Source organism: Coturnix japonica, chromosome 2 (genome assembly GCF_001577835.2).
Source record: "Coturnix japonica isolate 7356 chromosome 2, Coturnix japonica 2.1, whole genome shotgun sequence".
NCBI lineage: Eukaryota > Metazoa > Chordata > Aves > Galliformes > Phasianidae > Coturnix > Coturnix japonica.
The window spans coordinates 52,655,296-52,676,232 of NC_029517.1; the positions used below are offsets into that span (position 1 = coordinate 52,655,296).

A 20,937-nucleotide genomic window follows, 5' to 3' on the forward strand; every position below is an offset into this window, starting at 1 on the left:
CCAGTGATGTTTAGCAGCACCATTCAAATTCTTCTGACTGGAGGAAAGTAGTATGAATCTAGTCAATTTGGAAATTGAGATCTGACATAACAGTCCCTTATTGACTGAATTTTGATCTCCTGATGCAAAAAGCTCCTCAAAAAATTCCTGGAGTACCTAAGCAGATCCTGAGCACACAGCTGACCCTTTTGGGTAGCTCCCGATCCCAAGAAACACACACACAAAATGTTCAAGTACTTGGCTGAATCATGGCCTAAACACAAAAGTATTTATGCTTAAAAACTACAGGTAAATAGACAGACAGATGAAACAGTTTCCTAGCATTCTAAGCTTCTGTTTAGAAGCTTCACAAAGCATTAGAAAAGTCGACCATACACCTTATAGAAATCTATACTAACAGAAGTTTGAATGCATGTTCTCAGGAGAACCGCTGAAAAAATATTGTGGCTTCTTTTCCAAAGACAGTACACCTACTATGGTGTAAGGTACAAAGCAGGAAAAAAGAACAAAGAGGGAAAATCCTCATTTTATCTGCTGTCCTTTTTCAGAGAAGCACTGCAGAGGGCTGCCTTATGCTAAACTGTTTGATGCTGCCATAACCTTGCCCTCCCAGCTCATGAGCCTGATGTTTAGAAAGGCTGATGTCCTAATGGTATACAATACATCAACAACAATCAGTCTCCTAAAGGATATTTTTCTTGAATAGTTAGCAACAAAAATAAAACCATGTCCTTCCCCCAAGTATGAAACTACCTAGTGGCTCTCATTCTCTGGTAACAGAAGCAAGCACAGGCTACACAAGGAATAAACTGTTCTGAATATTTAACCACTTTTCTCACAGACTAATCAATTACTTTACTGAAACACTAATTAGTGAAGTCATGATGAGAGAAAAGACTATGAAGAGAGTGTGAAGCTGAAACTTTGAGCAATACCCATAACAGAAATCTCTTTTCGACATTTCTTATCATTCTGTTTGGGGAATGCACCCAGTGCATCTCTCCACTGCAGTTCTGGCAATGTCAACAGTCTGCAAGCTTAGCTACTCACTTGGGCATTTTCTCAATGTGAAAAATCCCTCAAGGGAAAGCTGCTAGGATGTGCTGTGAGAGATGGTAATGAAGGCAAGCAAGCTAGCATCCCTTCACAGCTCAGATAAACAAGCAATAGCAGATCTTGATCTCAGTTTACCTTTGCATGCTAGGCTAAGGGATGCCAGTACAGGCACAGATAGATGTGCACATCACATATCCCTGATTAGCAGTATCTCTGAGAAGGCCAGGGAGACAGCTGGAGCTGGTAACAGCTTCACACATTCAATTTTAATTGACTACTACATGCTTGTCAGATTCCTCAGTGCTGCCTTCATTCTGTTTTAACTTGTGCCAAAAGCTCAACTGGTCCCACTGACCATAGGGAACAAGCTAGCAAGAAGAACAGATCAACTGCAGGTACTAAACAAAGTCTGTGCTCCTTTCTGAACTGCATTCTAGGCACAATCTGCATTAAATTTCAAGATCATAGATCAACTATCAAAGTTCAAGCTAATCTCTTAACGGATAATTATACACTAAAGTGGGCTTTGATTTAGAATAATTTTATTTAATTTTCATCTTTTGTGTCTGTATTTAGAGTCCAAACTTTTCTCCCTGAAAATCCTACGGCAGTGCTTCAGTGGGATCAAGACTATACCACAAACACTTACTGATACAGTACCTAATGGCACAGAATCAATTAAAATACTCAAAACAAACAAACAAACAAACAAGCAAAATAGTCACCCAAAGGAGTGACAACAGTATTCTTTGCAATCTTCCTTTCTATATCAGTAACAAATATATTAAGCAAAAGTTTGACTGAAATTGGTCCAGACATGTGAACATGATTTCTCTTGTAGCTCTTTTTAAAAACACATATAAATAATTTCGGTGATAAATTGCAGGCAGCATCACAGCTGAAAATTAGGTAATTATAAATGTTACCTCTGCTTTTATTTTATTGTCTCCAAAACAGAGGTGCTGTAAGTAGGCTGCAGCATTGGACTGTACCGATGGAAACTGATGCTGTAACATCTGTATAACTTCTGGAAGCTCTGGATCTCGCCATCCAAACTCTCTGTGAGAAAAAAAAAAAAAAAAAGAAAGACTCAACAATAATTCATCTATTAGAGGATGGATACATGTAGCAACTCTTTGGCCAACTGAGACAAAATGCATATCTAAGTTTTACTTTCCATTATTTTTAAAGTGCACATTTAAATATATACGAAAGGATTTTCTGCTTTAAATAGTAGTATATGAAAAAAGTTAAATCATCAGACTAAATAACTTCATAGAATTTGTCTCTACATGCTGAAGTTCCTTAAATGCAATGTCATATAAGAATATAAAGATCCATACCATTATGCAGGTTCCAATAAAATTCAGATATAGTGTACTAGAATCATAACTCTGAATGGTTTGCTAAGAAATTTTGTCAGAAAGTCTTTTACTGCCATCTGTATTTTATAAAAATTGCTATCTGGTATAATTAGTGATTACCTATTTTGTCTTTTGGTTTATTGTTTTCAGATATATTTCAGGCTTAATGGCAAATATGTATATGATACATTGTATAATTCATACAATTACACAAGTTTACATATATTACAATTATACCATACACAATACACAGTTATGCATCTGTTTACTTTTATATCTTCATTGGTAATACTCAGTCTAAAGCAGATGATAGGCAAATAACAACAATTCAGCATATGCACTGTCTTTTAATGCTATGAAGCATGACACATCATTAGCAGTAAATGAAACAATTCCAAGTGTGGTGAACAAGCCCCAGCAGGTATTCTGTGTTTTCCAGAACTCAAAATTAATGTGTCACTTCAGGTCATTTTCCCCCTCTATGTCTATGGGTAAACACAGTCATGAAAATGGCTTTTGCCTTTGTGTCACAAAATTAATGCATCCTCTCTGCATAAGACAGCTGAACTCATATGTGCCTTAGAACCATAGAATCATTAAATCAGAAAGGATAGAAAAGACCTCCAAGATCATTCATTCCAACCATCCACCTACTGCCAATATTTCCTCACTAAACCATGTCCCTCAGTACAACATCTAAATGTTTCTTGAACACCTCCAGGAACGGTGACTCAGACACCTCCCTGGGCAGCCTGTTCCAGCACCTGATCACTCTTTTGGAGAAGAAATTTTTCCTAATATTCAACTTGAATCTCTCCTGGCAGAACATGAGGCTATTCCCTCTTGGCCTTAATGCTAGTTAAGTAGGAGAAGAGGCCAATCTCCACCTGGCCACAACCTCTATTACCATATACACAGTCAGAGAGAGTGATAAGGTCTCCCCTGAGCCTCCTCTTCTCTAGACTAAACAATCCCACCTTCCTTGGCAGTTCCTCATAAGACTTGTGCTCCAGACCCCTCACCATCTTCATTGCTCATCTCCAGATATGCTGCAGTGCCTCTATGTCTTTCTTGTAGTAAGGATCCCAAAACAGAATACAATACCCGAGGTGTGGCCTCACAAGAGCTATGTAGAGGGGGACTGCTCCCCTCCATTGCCTGCAGAGCTCTGACTGGCACTAGTGAATATCTAACTTATATATGAGATCTGAACTTGCAGCCAAAGATGATGCAACCAGGCATAGCAAATACCACATTGTCTGCATATACTAGCTTAACATGACTCTATTTGCAGGTTAAGCGATTCTCCAGTTACACGCTTATTTCTGTTTAAGAACAGATAGAACAACTCCATAAACAAATCATAGATTGACAGAGGTGAGTGACAGAACCAATGTTACTTGATGTGTTGGCTTCCTCTTATGCTTACATTTCACAGTTAGGATGATACCTAGGCAGTAACACGTTAACAAGTTTTTCAACCATGTCAGTCTATATATATGGCTCTCAACCAAAGACATCATTCAGAAATTATTTTTACATAAAAACAAGACATGAAAAAAATATAACCACCCTGATGAGAAATTCATTATTCCAGCTCATCTTTTAATATATTCTTGTTTAGATTCCTAGATCTTAAGAGTGGGTGTTGGTATTATAGGAGAAAGTTTTTCATGCAGAGGGTAGTGACGCACTGGAACAGGTTGCCCAAGGAGGTTGTGGATGCCCCATCCCTGGAGGCATTCAAGGCCAGGCTGGATGTGGCTCTGGGCAGCCTGGTCTGGTGGTTGGTGACCCTGCACATAGCAGGGGTGCTGAAACTAGATGATCTTTGAGGTCCTTTTCAACCCAGGCTATTCTATGATTCCATGATATGATTCTACTAGACAAAAACAGTTTGTAAGACAAGGAGTGGGAATACTCAAAAGCTGTTGATTTAAGCTAAGTAACTATACTTCAAAGCGTTGGAACTTCTAACAACAAATAGTATCCAAAAAGAATGCTTTTCCTTCTGAACAGGTGTATTACTCAACCAAATACGCACAAACATATTGTGTACAATAACACACCACAAGCACAGATTCTTTGTTGACTTGTCCCGGAATCCAGGACAGAAGAGGGAATGAAGGTCAAAAGGAAAAGGTCCCTTAATCAAAGGCTTAGGCAACTCATCTAGTGAACCTGCAGATTTTACGTGGTATGTATGCACATATGAAAACAATCCTGTGCCTACTTTTTCCCTCTGGTCTCCCAGCAGACAATCTGATGATAAAGAAACATTTGTCTGAATGTTTTGTGCACAATGGACTTAAGTAGAAAATTAATTCAGAAAAGAAACTTTTAACACAGAACACAACTGTATTATCAGATATAGGGAAGAGAAGGAACAAAGCAGAAAAGAAGTCAAAAAATTTAGCTCCAGTATGCATTGTCATTTCAGGCAGATGGTCTCTTAAGATTATGATATTTTAAGTAGTTTCTAAATGAACGATGGTAGCTATTTAAAACAAACAAAAAATTCTGTCAGCAGTTAAGGGTGCTTGAATAATTGCAGTATTATAGCAGCCTTCAGGGCAAGGAAGAGTAAATTCTGGGAGTTTATTTTTCAATTGTTTTCTTTTTAATATTCTGAGTGGGAAAAAAGTGAGATAGAGATGGAGAGTTTTTAGAAAAGCCAGTCTGCAGCTCTAACAACAAAATTTACTTTGAAAAATAAATATATTTCTAAATTCTGCTTAACTATGAAAAGTTAGGAGGACTACTTAAAGTGAGCTGGACTTGAGGTCTAAGCTAGCATACACACTAAAGAACTTCTGTTACTGCCTGTGTTGCCCTGGGAATGCAACCTGTATGCAGCTATGGACAGCTAAAGGCTTCTGGTGGTGGAATGGGTTTTTCACAAGAAAATTACAGCTGTGTTATAGCTTGACAGCTCTGGCTAGAAAGCATCTACAGTGCACTTCAGACAGTTCAAGAGACCATAGAAGTTTGTTATTTCTAGGAAGTTATCATCATTTGAGGGAACTGATGAAAGCTTGCCAGTGTTCTTTACATCTTGTTTCTTTGACAGAAACTGTGCTCCAGAAATGTAAGACTGATCTCATCTTGAATCCTTAGCTGGAAGTGGTGACTAACGCAAATGATCCATGTACTGCAGTTGACTATTGTCGAAGGGTGGACCAAAAGGGAAACCTGAGTAAATTACATTTAAAATATCTTAATAGGGCACATTTTGTCCAGGGTTTCCTGAAGAGAATCAACTGGGAGTTGGACATGAGATATATAGATTCTGAAACAGAGCGGTATAAACAGCAGTAGTAAGAAATCCAGTTCAACATGAGGACACCAAGTATTGAGTTGTAACCAATCCCTGCTCCTGCCATCATAGCACATGTACATGTCAGAAAGAAAAAAGGAAATGCAGACTTACGAGACTATTAGTAACACAGTTGACTGTACTGTCTGTGGTTTCACATAAAGGTGATTCCGAGTACAGGGTATGTACAGCATCTGACTATTTGCTGGAACTTTGAAAGATTTTTTTTCTTCTTTTACCACAAATTCTGCTTACACAGAGAAAAACAACACCAAAACCCTGTTACACCTACGTATGCAATGATTTTAAAAAAAAACCCACAAGGTTTGAAAACACAGGGATACCAATCGGAACCCTTATAAAGAAATTTGAGAAGCAGGTGGGATGGCATCATAAACTATTTATCCATTGGCCACAGTAAATTTGATGAAAGCTTGGATTCTTATTTCTAATTTACATTATTGGAGCAGAATATTCACATCTGATCAAGAAGCTGGCATATGCAAGCACAGACATCCAGAGCTATTCCAGTCTCAGCATCATTCCCCAAAGGCAGTGATGTGAAGATGCCTGCTATGAAGAACCATATGTTTGACAATGACTTAACTACCACCAAGCACTTACGAAAGACAAAGAATGCACAATTTGTAAACATATTCATTATGAAATCGTATGTTTACACCAGGCTTATCTTTATGTACCTGCCTGCCTTAATAAGCACATGCATATAGGCTTACAGACTGGTAAAGGAGAGGCGACCATGTATGAAACACATGAAGCAGCATTGCTAATCCTAGCCTACAAGATTTTTGCTGCGCTACAGAGATATACACCTATGGTATTTTTCTTTTTCTTTTCTTTTTTTCCATACAATTTGAACAAAGCCTGAAAATCTCTTCTGCCTCATCTCTGAAAGAAGAGCTGTGAGAATGTGTTTTTGGTTTTACTAGGAGAAAACAAATTACATGAATCTTATAGTATCAAACACAAAGAGAACTCAACAAGAGTCAAAAGAGGATCAAAGAAAGAACTACCTCTCCTATTCAAGAAATGTACTTTGATTAAAACTACTTTGAAAGGAATATACCAATGCTACAGGAATTTCTCTATAAGGATTTTATCTCAGTACACTTAAAAAGAGTACAGACAGGATGTTGAACTTAACTGATAGAAAAGAAGCATTTAAAGATAATGCACCAAGAAGGAATGTGATACAGATATGAAGAAGTTATCTAACAGTTTGTTCCCTCGTTTTCTTTCTGCTGTTCTTGAGCCGTTGGTCAGACTGCTGGATTCTATGATACTTGCTTCAAGGGGCATTTCAGTAATGCTCTCATTAACGTGCTTTAACTTTTGGTTACCCCTGAAGTGCTCAGGCAGTTGTACTAGATGGTCTTAGTAGGTCCCTTTTAACTGAACATTTCTAATTCTAAAACAAAGTGAATATTCTATACTTCATTTATCAGGAATGGTACTCTGAAAACTTTACTTATAATATTTTCCCCTTTTCAAGCATATTTCTCTATGTCCAAGCACAGCTATGGTACACATAGTTGTTTATTACTGCATGTTGCAAGCCTGATCTGAATGACCTGCTACAATTTAAGAGGCAACAGAGCTACTGTATTTCTGAAAATGGAATATGGGAATTGGATGAGATTTAGAACACAGTTTAAGGAATACAAAGATGTCAATGTCCATTCAGCTCCCTTTAGAAAATGCACAAAACCCACATTGCCTTCTCTGACTTCTAGTCCAATTTGGCTAAAGGAGTGCACAACAACAAGCCACTGATCATCTACAGCCCCATGCTGATATGAACAACATACATCCACAGAATGCAATAACGCTGGGTTTAGGCCTAAATCCCTTAAGGCAGCAATGAACACATATCAGCAGAGAGCTAACTGTACTGCTGGTCTGGCCCTTCAAAAAGAAAAAAAACAAACAAGGACTATTGGAAAAGTCAGAACTGAAGAAAATGACATAATCTAGACTAAATGTATAAGCACCAGAAGTAAGACAGAGAGAAGGCACCACAACCTGTCTTCTGTGAATAAAAATCTAAGTTCCACAAAACCCCCAAAAATTTAAGTTACTGTTTATCCCTTCCTAAAAACTACATCCTGTGTACATCAAGTCTGCCTGTGCAGCACAGTCAAGAGAACAAAACAGAAATTGTAGTCTGCCTTCTGTACATCAATAAGAGCACCATGATTCTGCTACAGCAACCTGCCGAGGGTATGGAAGAATAACTGCTGTGCTTCATGTGATAGAAGCAAATGCATTCTGTATCATGCAATCTGAGTAAGCTTTCACATTTCATCAGCCCCACAGTTTTTGAATCTCACAATATTTCACCATTTGTTTCTTCCACTAACAGAGTTCTTAACACTTTTGGGAGAGTTGCTATTGTTAGAGCAGCGTGCTTGCCAAATGGCTTTGCAGCACTGAAAAATGACTGCAATAACCTCTTAATTGCTGGGTTGCTTATTTATTTTTAGCATGTGCACAACTGTAAATTTGCAGGCCAAAAAACAACCCTAAGCCGGCAAGAAACATACAAACTGAATTAGAAAGAGGAGGAAGCATTTCACTGCAGAATCCCACTTTATATTTAGGAAAAGCTGATCTTAGAGTTTGCCAGCACATGAACAGGAAAGAAACAGAAACATCCATATAGCTAAACAGCTACCGATTTTCATTTGACTAATAGGCATGGTCTACATACTCACGCATACTGCAACCTGTTTCTATACGTTGTGTTAGCCACACCTTGCCACTTAACTGGATCAACTGAAATAAACATTTTGCATTCTGGCAACATGCCCCTTAAATATTAAGAGTAAAATGCATGAGCAGTCAATGTTTGACTGCACATCCTCAGATGCTTTATTTTTATTTAGGCATGTAGTTCATCTCTTCTCTAGCTTTCAAATTTAGCACAGCTGAACGCGCAACAGCTGCACAGCCATTTGGTGATCCTGTTGAAAACCTGCAGAAAGAATCTTCCAGTTACTGCTATGAGGTGTTGGCATTTTCCTTGTCTAAAGGCTTCCACGTGGCCAAACCTAAAAGAATCAAGTAGCAATGCTCACCCAGCTTCCTGGCAAATGTGATTTTTAGACTGGTGTCACAACCTATCTGTGTCTGCAGATGAGGTGTTGAAAAAGACGTGCTGTGGCAGACAGAACTCCTGCAGAGCAGTGACAGAGATGCTCGGCCTGTTCCAGGTTGTTAACAGACGTACAGACCTGAGGTGTCAGGACTGACTTCTAAACATCAGGTCTCCTATACGGTAAAGGGGTAAATCTGATTTGTTCCATGGCAAGCATTTCCTACTACACATTGCTAAAAGCAGTTCTGCCTTAGTATGCTTTATATACACTTGGTAAGGCATCCACCCTTCTTCTGCTTTTACACTACTACCTGTGATTTAAAATTTAAAGTTAAAAAACATAAGATGTGATCTTATGAGGAGGTAGGATAAGAACAAAGTGGTCTGGAGCTGAATACTGTCATCACAAAAGACCATAAGATGCTGTAGTTGAATAAAGATTATACAATGACACTGACCCACATGGTACTATTCATTACTCTGTGGTACTGCCTCAAATACAGCATCACAACACTCAGAGGCATGAGTCTTAGCTGTTCAGGGTCACCCTGACTTCATTTACAAATGTCTTTTTAATTGAAATACATTTGTGAAACTTTATGAAATAATCTTTCACGCTATTGACGGTACCGATCTTATTTAACTCCCTCAGTCCCAGTGAGGGAGCTTTCAGGAAGAAAGTTGGTTGCACTCTGAGGTAGCCATACTCCACTGCAGGAGATAAAATGTTCTCTCTCCTCTAGACTGTGGAGTGGACAGCAGAGAAAAATTAGGGCCTTTGGTGCTTTAGGACATCTTTGATTTTGCCATTTGTATTTTTTGTTTGTTTATTTCTTTATTGTTTTTCTTTTGTTTGTTTATTTTATTTTTAGAAGGAGCTGCATTGTGCTTTTGGGGCTGTTGAACTGAAAACAGTTTTGAAAATCTTGTTTCACCTCTTCCTCTGCAGGTATTTGTAAATATAGGGCTCGCTTCTACAATGCAGAATAAAATGTAAATTAAGTAAGCTATCAGGATGTTCAATTTATCTCTCTTCTTCCTGCAATGAATAACATCTTCCTGACTCTCCTACTAAATAAGGGCATCACAGTACCTTAATGCACTGCATCATCATGTTAACCCTTCCCTGAGAGGTCTGCTTACATGTACTTGTCTCTGTGCAGCCCACACTTCACGGAGAGGATCTCACAAGACTGAAACTGTGCAGTGGTTCCAGATGTGGGAATGCAGGCAGGAGATGGAAACAGCAGGCAGGCTGAAAGGTGTCAAGGCTTTACTCTGCTGTGGACTTGCTTTGCAAGATAAAGTCATCAGATTTGGTGCCTTTCTCAGAGGTGTGATAGATTCTCTGTGTCCTTTGAGATCTTATAAATCAAAATTGTCTCCTCTTCTGGAACTAGTGTTTTCATTCAGAGTTTCTTAAACCTTTATTTCAGTGACAGAGGAAAAAAAGCTTTTGGCATCCTGCTTCTATCTGATTTAAAGGAAAATATGTGTTTTCCGAACACCTTTTTTTCCTAGGGAAATGCAAGGAGGATGACATCTGCTCAGTTACCCTCACAGATGAGGGCTCTTCACCACCGTAACTATATACAGGACAGTGGCAGCTCCCCATTGCTCCATCAGCACCAAATCATGCCTGTCTGCAGGACAGGAAACCTGCACACACAGCACTCCCTCACAATCTCATAGAATCTACTTTTTGCTTGAAATAACCACTCCAACAGTTCTGTCTTAGTTTTAGCTGGGATGGATTTTTCTTCAGAGTCCCTGGAATGATGTTATGTTTTGGTTCTAGGAAAAAAACTGGTGTTGATAACACACCAATGTTTACAGTTGCTGCTAAGCAGTGCTGTACAGAGCCAAGGCCATTTGCAGTGAAGGGCCCAAGGAGCTGGCAGAGAACAGTGGGAGATTGAGTGAGTAATTGTGTGGTGCTCAGCCACCTGCTGCATTAAACCACGACAAGTTCCTGCAAGGTTCCAGGGAACTCAACCCCTCTTCACTCGTAGTTTCGAGTTACTAAGCACAACGAGTCTCACAGCAACTGACAGGACAGCACTCGGGTCCTCTGTCCCCTTTGCCCAATTAAGATTTTTGGCTCCAGCAGCTCCTCTCCAAGCTTTTCCACTCAGTGTGACAGAAAGTCACATTTCTGTAAGGCTTAGGGAAAACAAGAAACAAGCATATTGGATGTTTTCCACCTTTCTGCAAACACGATGCGTAGGAAGGCTGCCAGCCATCTAGGCTGCAGCTTGACACAAGAAGGTGGGGAATACAAAAGCCAGAAACCAGGTACTTCATATCCATGCAGATACCAGGAAGGAAATGCCAACAGTACATGAACAGTTTGACACAGGCTTCAGAAATGATTTGTACTGTGGGTGCAGGGAAAGCATGTCCACCTGAAGTCTTAGAAAGTATTAATCCTAAACTCTTCTGTTTTCTCCTTTCTTGAGTGCTTTATTAATTTACTTGGTTACCGCACAGCAGCAGTATCTCCCACATGATCTCTGCGCGTGCAAGCTCAAGCATCTCTCTTATCTATCCAACACTGTGCCGCACTCCCTGTCTGTCTGAGCACAGCGAACTCTTCAAAATAGCCATTATTTTGATACTTAATGAATATAAAATAATAAAATCTTAAGGTAATTCAAAATATCATACATACTGTTAAGTCCCAAATTGATTTGCCCTCAAACACTCCAAGAGTGAGGAAAGCCAAGAGGAAAAGCTACATTCATTTATAATAAATGATTCAGAAAACAAAACAAAACTATTCTCACCGGTTTTGCACAACTATACTCCTGAGCAATATTTCTGAAGGAACTATTTTTGTTCATTAAATTTGAAAGGTGTGCAACACAGCAAATGCATTTGAATTTGATCTTCCTGTCAGAGGGAAATACAGACTAATGATTTTTTTTTATTTTTTTTTTTGCTGCTTTATTGCAGCTCTCATTAAGCACAAAAGGAAAAGTCTAATACTGACTAGCTAGATAAATCTCTCAACATAAAACCATCAACACAAGGTGATAATGCCGTCAAGTTCTAGAGTTCATGGGATCAATAACAGAAGAGTCAAACTGTTAAAAAACTGTTCAAACGTAAAGCAATTGGATGAAAGGAAAAATACCCAATGATTAGTGAGTACCACCACTCAAACGCTATTTTTCCTGTCATATGTCTTTCATCTATTTTACACATAAAACACTGTAAAAATTCTTGGGACTTCTAATGCAGTAGGAAGATATCATCACTTCCATGTCACACACGGGTAAGCAGTGATGGCACTTACGAAGCTCTCTGAGAAGAAAAAAAACCTATAAAAGTGGAAGAAATAAGAAGAGCAACTGTGAAACCCTCAGCATCTTTTCAGCTCTCTGAACTCAATATGCTGCCTCACTGTGAGCTGACTGCAAAAGTTTCTCAGCCACAGAACTGCAAAGCATCTAGACAGTGCTCTGAGGGAGCACAGGAGAAGAAGACACCTTCTCTGACATAAAAGCTAATTTCTGATTGCAAGCTTCCTTCTACGCGGCCTGTATGATACACAGTTCAAGCTAAAGATGGTCTCACATAAGAAAATCTTGACTTTAATCAATCTCAGACTTCCCTGACTCTATCAACAGCTCAGGTTTATACACGAAAAAGGAACTGCCACACATGCCTATTCAGAAAGGGCATTCTTTTCCCCCCTTCTAACAAGCTGTCCCCATCGTGTCCAATGCACGTGTTTCTCCTTTTTAAGATTACCAAATCAGAAAACAAGATTGCACTTGCAGGGGAAAGTAGAAGGAGAAAGGATAATTTCTAGGTGGGTACAATATAGCATGACAACATTTTTGGTCGGTCCCAGCACAACCCAGGGACACTTCACAATAGTACACTGCTAGCAGAATGACGAGCTAATTGGTGGACAAACAAGGCTAACAGGATTACCAACACTCTAGAAGACCAGGGATTCCTACTACCCTGAATTTTTGTGTTGGTAACAAAACCAGGCCCAAACCAACCTTATCTAAAAAAACTGCGCAAAAACTGAATCAGAGAAAAGTGATTTTACATTAATGATATTGAGTTCATTGCACGAGGAGCCTGTGTATTTTAAGTAAGCCTAGAAGACGCAGTTCATACGTGCATTTGTTAGTTTTACTTCAGTAAAATACAACTCAGAATAACAACTTTTGCTAGCTCCTCTTTCAGTTGCTACCTTACCATGTTGCAACTGGGACATGACTTCCACCCTTTATAGAAGGAACAAGACTGCAGGGTGCTCTGCAGAGATGTTTCTAGCTGAGCTGTGGAACGCTAATAAACCCACTGCACAAAATAATCACACTACTGAATCAGGGCAATCACCCTTATCAGCAAATGGGAGAAATACTGCCAAGGATCTGTCATTTATAAATTAGAATCAATATCTTGAAAAGATCCCTGAAGGAGAATTTGTTAAGGGAAAATACATGTGTCAGTCTATCAAAAGTCTTTCCTCAGTGTGTGAAAGTGCAACTACCTACAAAAAATGATGAGAACATGTTAGTTGCACGGTACTTATTTCCATGAGGCATATTCTGGGTGGGATTTTTCATGTGGTACACTAAGTTCAATTGCCCTTGCCCATAACTGACCAAAGAATGTAGCTGGTGTGTGAAACCACATCATCTATTACACCAACTGCTAGAAGTACAGGCTTCCTCTTTCCCTTCCTTCTCCCTTCTCCTCTCCCTTTCTGTTTCCCTTCCCTTCCACGATGTAAAGCATCTGAGATGAGAACATATCTTGACAGGTGGTAAGAGGGGAGGAAGAAATGGAAAAAGAAGTACAAATTGAGAAAGCGGAAAAACAAAGGAGGATATTGATTAGGTTGAATAAGAATGGTTCAGTACATTAAATTAAAACATAAGCAATCAGACAGGGTAAAAAAAAGAAAGAAGAAGAAAAAAAAAACTGATGACAAAATGCTTCTTACTGAAGCTTAATTTTGTCCATCTTAGGACAAAAGTGTATGATCTGGAAAAACAGCAGCAAAATGCAAATTTAAATATCAAATTTAGAAACAGCAATGTTCACAAACTTTCATCTGTGTAGATTGCACAGTAAGAGACTGGGAGAGGCAAAAGTCTGAGTTCTTTTAGGTCCATATCAATGCAAAAGTTTTCATCAAATGGCAAATACAAATTCAGCAGAGACCTTGTACTCCTGATGTAAGTTGATAACAGTGAAACTGATACCCAGTTTCATTAAAACTCAAGAGTGGAAAAGTCATGGAACTGATCTATTATAGAGGATATTGCGACTGATATTATTTATTGGTGGAGAAATCACCATATAAGCTACTAAAATGATTTTTTTTTCTTCTGTTTCATAACCGTTTTGTCTGAGCACAAAGAAAGTTGATCACACTGTAAACCACTGCAGAACATACTAGATACAAAGTTCTACTAGATACAGAGCACACCATTATCCAGCCTGTGACTGTGCCACTTGTGATTTTAACCACAGCTTTAATTCGCTATGCCACATTAGCGGAGTCTTTCTGACTCAGGAGTCCATGCAAGAAATATGCTCACAAGTGGATTTTAAAGAATTTCTATATTCGAATTTACATGCACAAAAGAAATGACTGTATCAGATGTTCTCAGGAGCTGATACTAATTTACATTAAGGAGAATGTCCTGCAGCCTTCTTTTCACACTCATGGACATCTGAGATAACAGCAAATATGCGGATTTTTGGAATACACAAACTTAGTTGTTTCATAACTGTGAAGTTTTCAGCCTTCACACAGGGTCCAGAGAGATAGAACTCAAAAAATACAACAGTTGAGCATCTTTGCTTTTCAGAACTTTACCACAGCAGTGCAACTGCAATATTAAAGGTGGTATTTAGTGTATTTGTCTCTGTAGTATTTAAGTGCTTAATCTCACTGCAAAGCATATCAAGCGCAAATTTCAGCTTGCTGAGGTACATACAAACTAATGTTAGAGATGCCCAGTAAATTAAGATTCCAGCTCTCAATCTTTGCTTGCTACACAATGAGATCTAAAATATTTTACCTTTTGTGGAGAGCATGAGAGACCACAACGTCATAATCATTTTCAGATTGAACTGGAAACAACACATTTTACTTGTACATTATATATTTTAAAAATAAATAAAGTTAAGTGTGTTAATTGGTTACTTGTGTCCAGTATAATTTCAGAATAGGAAAACTGAGAAAAATTCCAGCATAATAACGAAAAAGATGTGACATGTATGTTTTCCACTGGCTCTGGAATATACTTATTTCTGAAGCTTTTGTGTAACTGATTACATCTTTTCTTTTTTTTTTTTTTTTAACTTCTAAGAGTAAATAGCAAAACTAATTAGCTGCATACTATTAAGTTAATGCACATTTATCTACAACAATTCAATTCTGACTGTGAAATAATCTTTCTAGCCCATAATTACACTCCAGCTTAATTAGCATAATTTCTACAGCACATTCTTTATTAAAGGAGCTGACATAAGGGTTGATCTTAAATACCAAGGATATTCTAGACAGCTTGAAGAAGGGAGACAGACATAGCTGCATTAAACACCTATTATATCGTACAAGATAGCACATGTAAAACAGAAGACAAATTAAATACTATCTGCACTCTAACAAGCATCTGAAGCAGCTTTCAGAGAAGATAAGCAAAGCACTTAAGGACTTGCAGTGTCCTTGCTAGAAGTGGCACACGTCCTGCCCGCTTTGTCAGCCCTGCCCTCGTCCCATCCCCTTCGCTGAGGGCAGCCAGCAAATTACTTAGTATCCCATTCCATGTGTGAGCTTCCTTGATACTGCTTCCATGAGTGGCTCTATGAAAGAAAACAAGCACTGTCTCTTACTTCAATTTAATAGCAGCCAGTCAGCTCCCACTGAACAGAGCCACTGTAAGTGAGGACACATCAGTCAGCAGGCTCATTCAGTCCTTCATTTGCTGGTGGGGATTTAATAATCAGACCGCCAGCTGGTAGCACCTGGGCCTCTTAGGGGCACTTCATTCCCTGGTGCTTGGGCTGAAAATACCAAACTAATTTTCAACAGGCCAATGAGCAGTATGCAGGCAATGGTATCTAAGTATTTCAGTGCTTGATGCAAACAAGGCCTCCTGGAAGAAAGGTCTAGCGACCCTCTGAATCACCTTGTTCTCTTCCTGCTGATGTCTGTGGCATGCTGGATGTCAGCGTACATCAGATTTATGCTCTTGGGCTATGAAATGTAGCCTCTATTGTAACACATACAAAACACCTCCTCACAGTTAACCGGCACGTAAAAAGTACTCGCCGCTGTCTTCATCTGTTTCTAAATACTGGAGGTTAAAAACGAGCTGTTACCTGAGGTGCTCTGGGGCTTTGTGAAGGATTTTGACTAAATACGTGCTGTTAGTGCTGGTGTCCTTGCACTTTTCTAATAGAATAGTTACAAATAGTATAAAGACAGTTTCACCTGTGGAGGATTATCACTGATTGTGTGAGACAATGAAAGGCACTGGCAGTGATTTTCAAAATCACTAAGGTGATTTAAAGGCAAAATCCTCACAGAGGATTTAATTTGACTAGATTTCCAAAATGCCTAAGACTTTCCTGAAAATGTAGGCTTCAGCTTTTAAATCACATAGGCCCTTTTAATAACTCCCCTCATTCTAATTAACTTTATATTTTGAGGTTACTGCTACTAAGCAGAACCAGGACCAAAACGATCTCTGCATACTAATCAGTCATTGAGTCCTGCTGCTGAAATGTAACATGGGAGATGTTCTCAAAACTCAATATAAATTTAGAGCAACATAAACTAAGAAATCAGTTCTTGAAGAAGAACACATCAGCAATACCTGTTTCAGCACACTGCTTTCTTACAAACACAACCATGCAAAGCTTGCTTCATTAGAATTTGAGTTTAAATGAGTCTCTAACACCACTTTTATTTTGACATAGAAATGAAGCATCAACTGCTGCCTTCAGACGATACATACACATCCAGTTCAAGATGTTTCTAAAGTACAAAAAAACTGAAGCTGTCCTAACAGTTGTGGCTGCTAAAGAGGCCATGCTAAAGAGGCCTGGCTGAGGGTTAAGTCACCTCTGTCAAATCACGCACCTCAAATTGCTTCACCTATAATTACTCGCCACTTTTAAAATTGTGGTCTCCTGTTTGTCCTGTATTTTCTCTTTGACAGTTATTTAGCTCTGTCAGTTTTTCTTTGCCTTCTCTTTCCAGAGCATCAGAGCCCTGAGATCAGAAGAAAGAAATTCAGTTTCACCCTTCGATCCTGCAGCTTTGAGTCATAAGATAAAGAGTTATGGCTTGAAGACATGAGATAAAAGCAAAGCAATATACTCACAATGAATTAAACTAAGAAAAAACCCTGTAGGTCAGGCAGAGATCATGCAGAGTAAGCACAGCAAGAGACAAGGAAACAGGAGGCATAACTGTATTGTTATCTTTTCCATGTCATTTCATCTCTCTATACATCTGTTCTGCTACCTATAAAAAGGTCCTTCTGAAAGGCCTTGAGAGCTTTCTGTAAAAACCACTGAGCTCCCAAGAAAAATATTATGACACAGTCCTGCTGTAGGGTGCAGAGCAGGCACTGAAGCTTGGATGATTTTAAACAAGGTGAAAATCCAAGACATAAAATGCCATTAGTAGGCAGATAATTGACTACCATTTGTTAAACAAGCTCTGTGCTAGAAGAAAATGAGTAGTTTAGTAAAAATCAATTTGTTTCAAATGTCTAAAGAGGTTCTGTTTTTCATTTAAGTTGCAGGGTGATTTCCTTTTGCCCTAAAAAAATGGATTTCATTAAAACTGATTCCTCATATCCCAATACTGAGAGCTGGCACCAACTGGAGAACTTCCTCACAATACGTATGAAGAGTGGGAGAGAGAGGCTTTTAAAAAACAAAACAAAACAAGCATTTCTTCATCTTATTAAAAACATTCCTAGTGTATGCAGCCACAAGGGAGGTCTATCACCAGTACTCGCTGCTGATAGGACTTAATCAAATGACATCTTAAGTCAGCATTTTACCTGTTCTTTTACCACGTTGTCAATAAAATATGTGAATGTCTCTCACAGCTGAATGCCTGGGGAAGTTTAATGACTGTTTGAGCATGTTAGAATTGCTCCTGGTTTTTAATGTGAAATACTTATCTTACTGAAAGTTTCTACTTTATGTGCACTCCAATGAAGCTTTATCTTAGATCCTGAATGAGCCTGAGATGTGCAAACGGTATAGCTGAGTATTTAGCTGCTACCACTCACCAGATACACCATCATTTATCGGCCTTTATCATCACCATCTCAATTGTTTACCAATTGAAATACATCAAAATACAAATCCTACCACCACCATTAAAATTATTTTCACCTTGAACTACAAGGAGGTAAAACACATTTCTAGAGAATGCTGCTTGCCTTGTCTAGCAGTTGATTTCTTTCTAAGCAAAATAGGGTATGATCTTTAACTGTCAAAATTCTATTTATGAACGTGACTGCTCAACATCAGATTAATTTTTTATACCTTCTAATTTTAATATTGAAGCCACATACTTACAAGGCATGTTTATTCCTTTATAAGCGATAGCAAAATCAAACGATCAAGCAGTTTTAAAACTGAAATGTATTGCTACATACTTTTTTAACTGCAATGTATGTTTAAGAGCTTGATGCTGATTTTTTTTTGAGTGTATGTATTTTTATAAAGGATATCCACAACAATACACAGTACTGCATCAGATTCTCTGGGGACTGCTTGATAAGGACAGTACGAAGTAAATGTCCTTAGAATCGGAAACACTACAGGTATTTTTCTGTTATCTCGGAGAAGACTTTTGAGTGTTGGAAATCAAATAAAAATAAAAAACAGGCAGCTGAACAAATCAAGCCATTTTTTATGTTCTCATTGCATTAACAGTTCTCTAAGGTAACATTTAAGAATGCATTTATTACCACATTAAACTTCCTGCTGTGTCTGCCTCAAGACTATCTTTGGTTGATAGCAAAATGCACAGGATCACAGAATTGTAGGTGTTGGAAGGGATCTCTGGAGATCATTGAGTTCAAACACCTACTAAAGCAGGTTCCCTACAATAGGTCCAGAAGGATCTCGAATAACTCCAGAGAAGACTCCACAACCTCTCTGGGCAACCTGTTCCAGTGTTCTGTCACTCTCACAGTGAAGAATTTCTTCCTTATGTTTGTATGGAACTTCCCCTTTTCTAGTTCCTGCCCATTTTCTTTTGTTCTCTTGTTGCTCACTACCAAAAAGAGCCAGACCTCATCCACTTGTCTCCTGTACTTCAGATATTTAAAAATAGTGATGCAATCCCCTCTCAGCCTTCTTTTCTCCAGACCGAACAATCCCAGCTTTCAACATTTTCCACATACAGAAGATGCTCCAGGCCCTTTATCACCTGTGTAGCCCTCTGCTGGATTCCTTCTAGGAGATCTCTGTCTTTTTTGAACTGGGGAGCTCAGAACTGAACTCAGCTTTCTAAAGGTGGCCTCACCAGGGCAGAGTAGAGTGGGAGGGGAGGATCACCTCCCTTACCCTGCTGGCCACACTCTTTTAAATGCACCCCAGGATCCCACTGCTCTTCTTGGCCACCAGGGCAAAATGGTGGTTCACGGCCAGACATGTTCTACCAGAACACTGAGGTCCTTCTCTGTAGAGCTCCCCTTCAGCAGGTCATCCCTTAACCTGTACTCACACGTGCACAGTATGAGTACCCATGAGCAGCATATTTACCTATTTTTAAATGCCCTACTAACATACCACATGCCTGCCATTATATTGCCTTTCACGCATCTCAGAGTAAAGGTTCTAAAGAACTGCTTGAAAAAACCTGCTGTGAGGTAAAGTTATGAGCCCTACACAGTCAAAACATACCCACTGCCTATTTCATCACCGGGAAGCTCAATTCCCATGATCGTGGGGTATGACGGGAGTAATTGCAGGCAGCTCCCAATACAGAGGTGCTAAATTAAAGTGCTATAGCACAGTTAACTGCAATGATTTAGCATAATCTCAACAGTCCAGAGCCCGACCTGAACACTGAGGACATAGCACTCAGCTACATGACTGCCTATGAAAAGTTCATGACACGTCAATCTCTCAGACAAAGAGATATCAGGCAGAAACCTGACCCAGAGGCAAACATTCTTCTGGAAGGAAACCTACCCCTGCCTACCCTGACTGTGATCAGACCAGGACTGTTCCAGCACTTAAGAGATGTGGTGACTGCAGTAAAACACGTAATGGAAAAGACCAAGATCATGTCTGCAATGTGAAGTATCTGGTTATACAGCTCAAGGACTATCAGCCTGTCTCACTTCGTACAAGTGAGAAGAGCTCATTTACCCACACAGTTTTAATCTTGTCATTAGAAAACAAGAGAACTACTCATAAAAATGGTGCTTCCTAACAGCTTAACCACACTAAAAAAAACAACAGGTTATAAGCTATTCTTGAAGACCCAAAGTGCTGAAATCACAGCCAAAGGTGAGTGTGCAGCTTCTATGATGCGTTCACTTCTCTGCTCTCAGATTACATTTACAGTTTACTAACTCCAGGAAGATGTAAAGCAGTTTTCCTCATCACTGAAATACACGTGCTTTGTCCATATGGAGTGGAGTGGACTGCAAAGTCAAACTGAAAAGTCTGATGTTGATTCCATTCAATAGGCAATACAGTGAGAAGAAGTCTCTTTACTATTGATCTAGATGCAGATGGAGAAGGAAGATGTTTGTCTTGCTACTCATTGACTGGCCAGCTGTCATAAGGAAAGTAACTGGCATTGTAGCGCCTTCTTTAAGGACCCTGCAACACTTCTGATCTGATGGGTCTGATTAATTAATATCTGCTTTTTTTTAATTTTCTGGTACACCAAGGACAGCTATTTCAGATGTTGGTAAGAAGTCTCAGGGAGGAAGGAAGCCCACTTAGGGAAAGCAGCAGGATGGTGAAAAATAGAAAGAAAGAGTCTGAGTAGGAACTGGACTCCTACACTCGCTTAGAAATGAAACTGCTCTTAAAAATAAAATAGAACT

The 20,937-nt window shown here is 39.0% G+C and overlaps 1 protein-coding gene across 7 annotated transcripts in view; it reads right to left on the bottom strand.

The window, feature by feature from the left end:
- CTNND2 (catenin delta 2) overlaps positions 1–20,937 on the bottom strand; it is a 585,077-nt gene that overhangs the window by 150,735 nt on the left and 413,405 nt on the right. For all 7 annotated transcript variants that reach the window (XM_015854425.2, XM_015854430.2, XM_015854428.2 and 4 more), the window contains one exon: positions 1,983–2,115. In XM_015854425.2, coding sequence (XP_015709911.1) covers positions 1,983–2,115 — 133 coding nt within the window. The remainder of the gene's footprint in view (positions 1–1,982; positions 2,116–20,937) is intronic.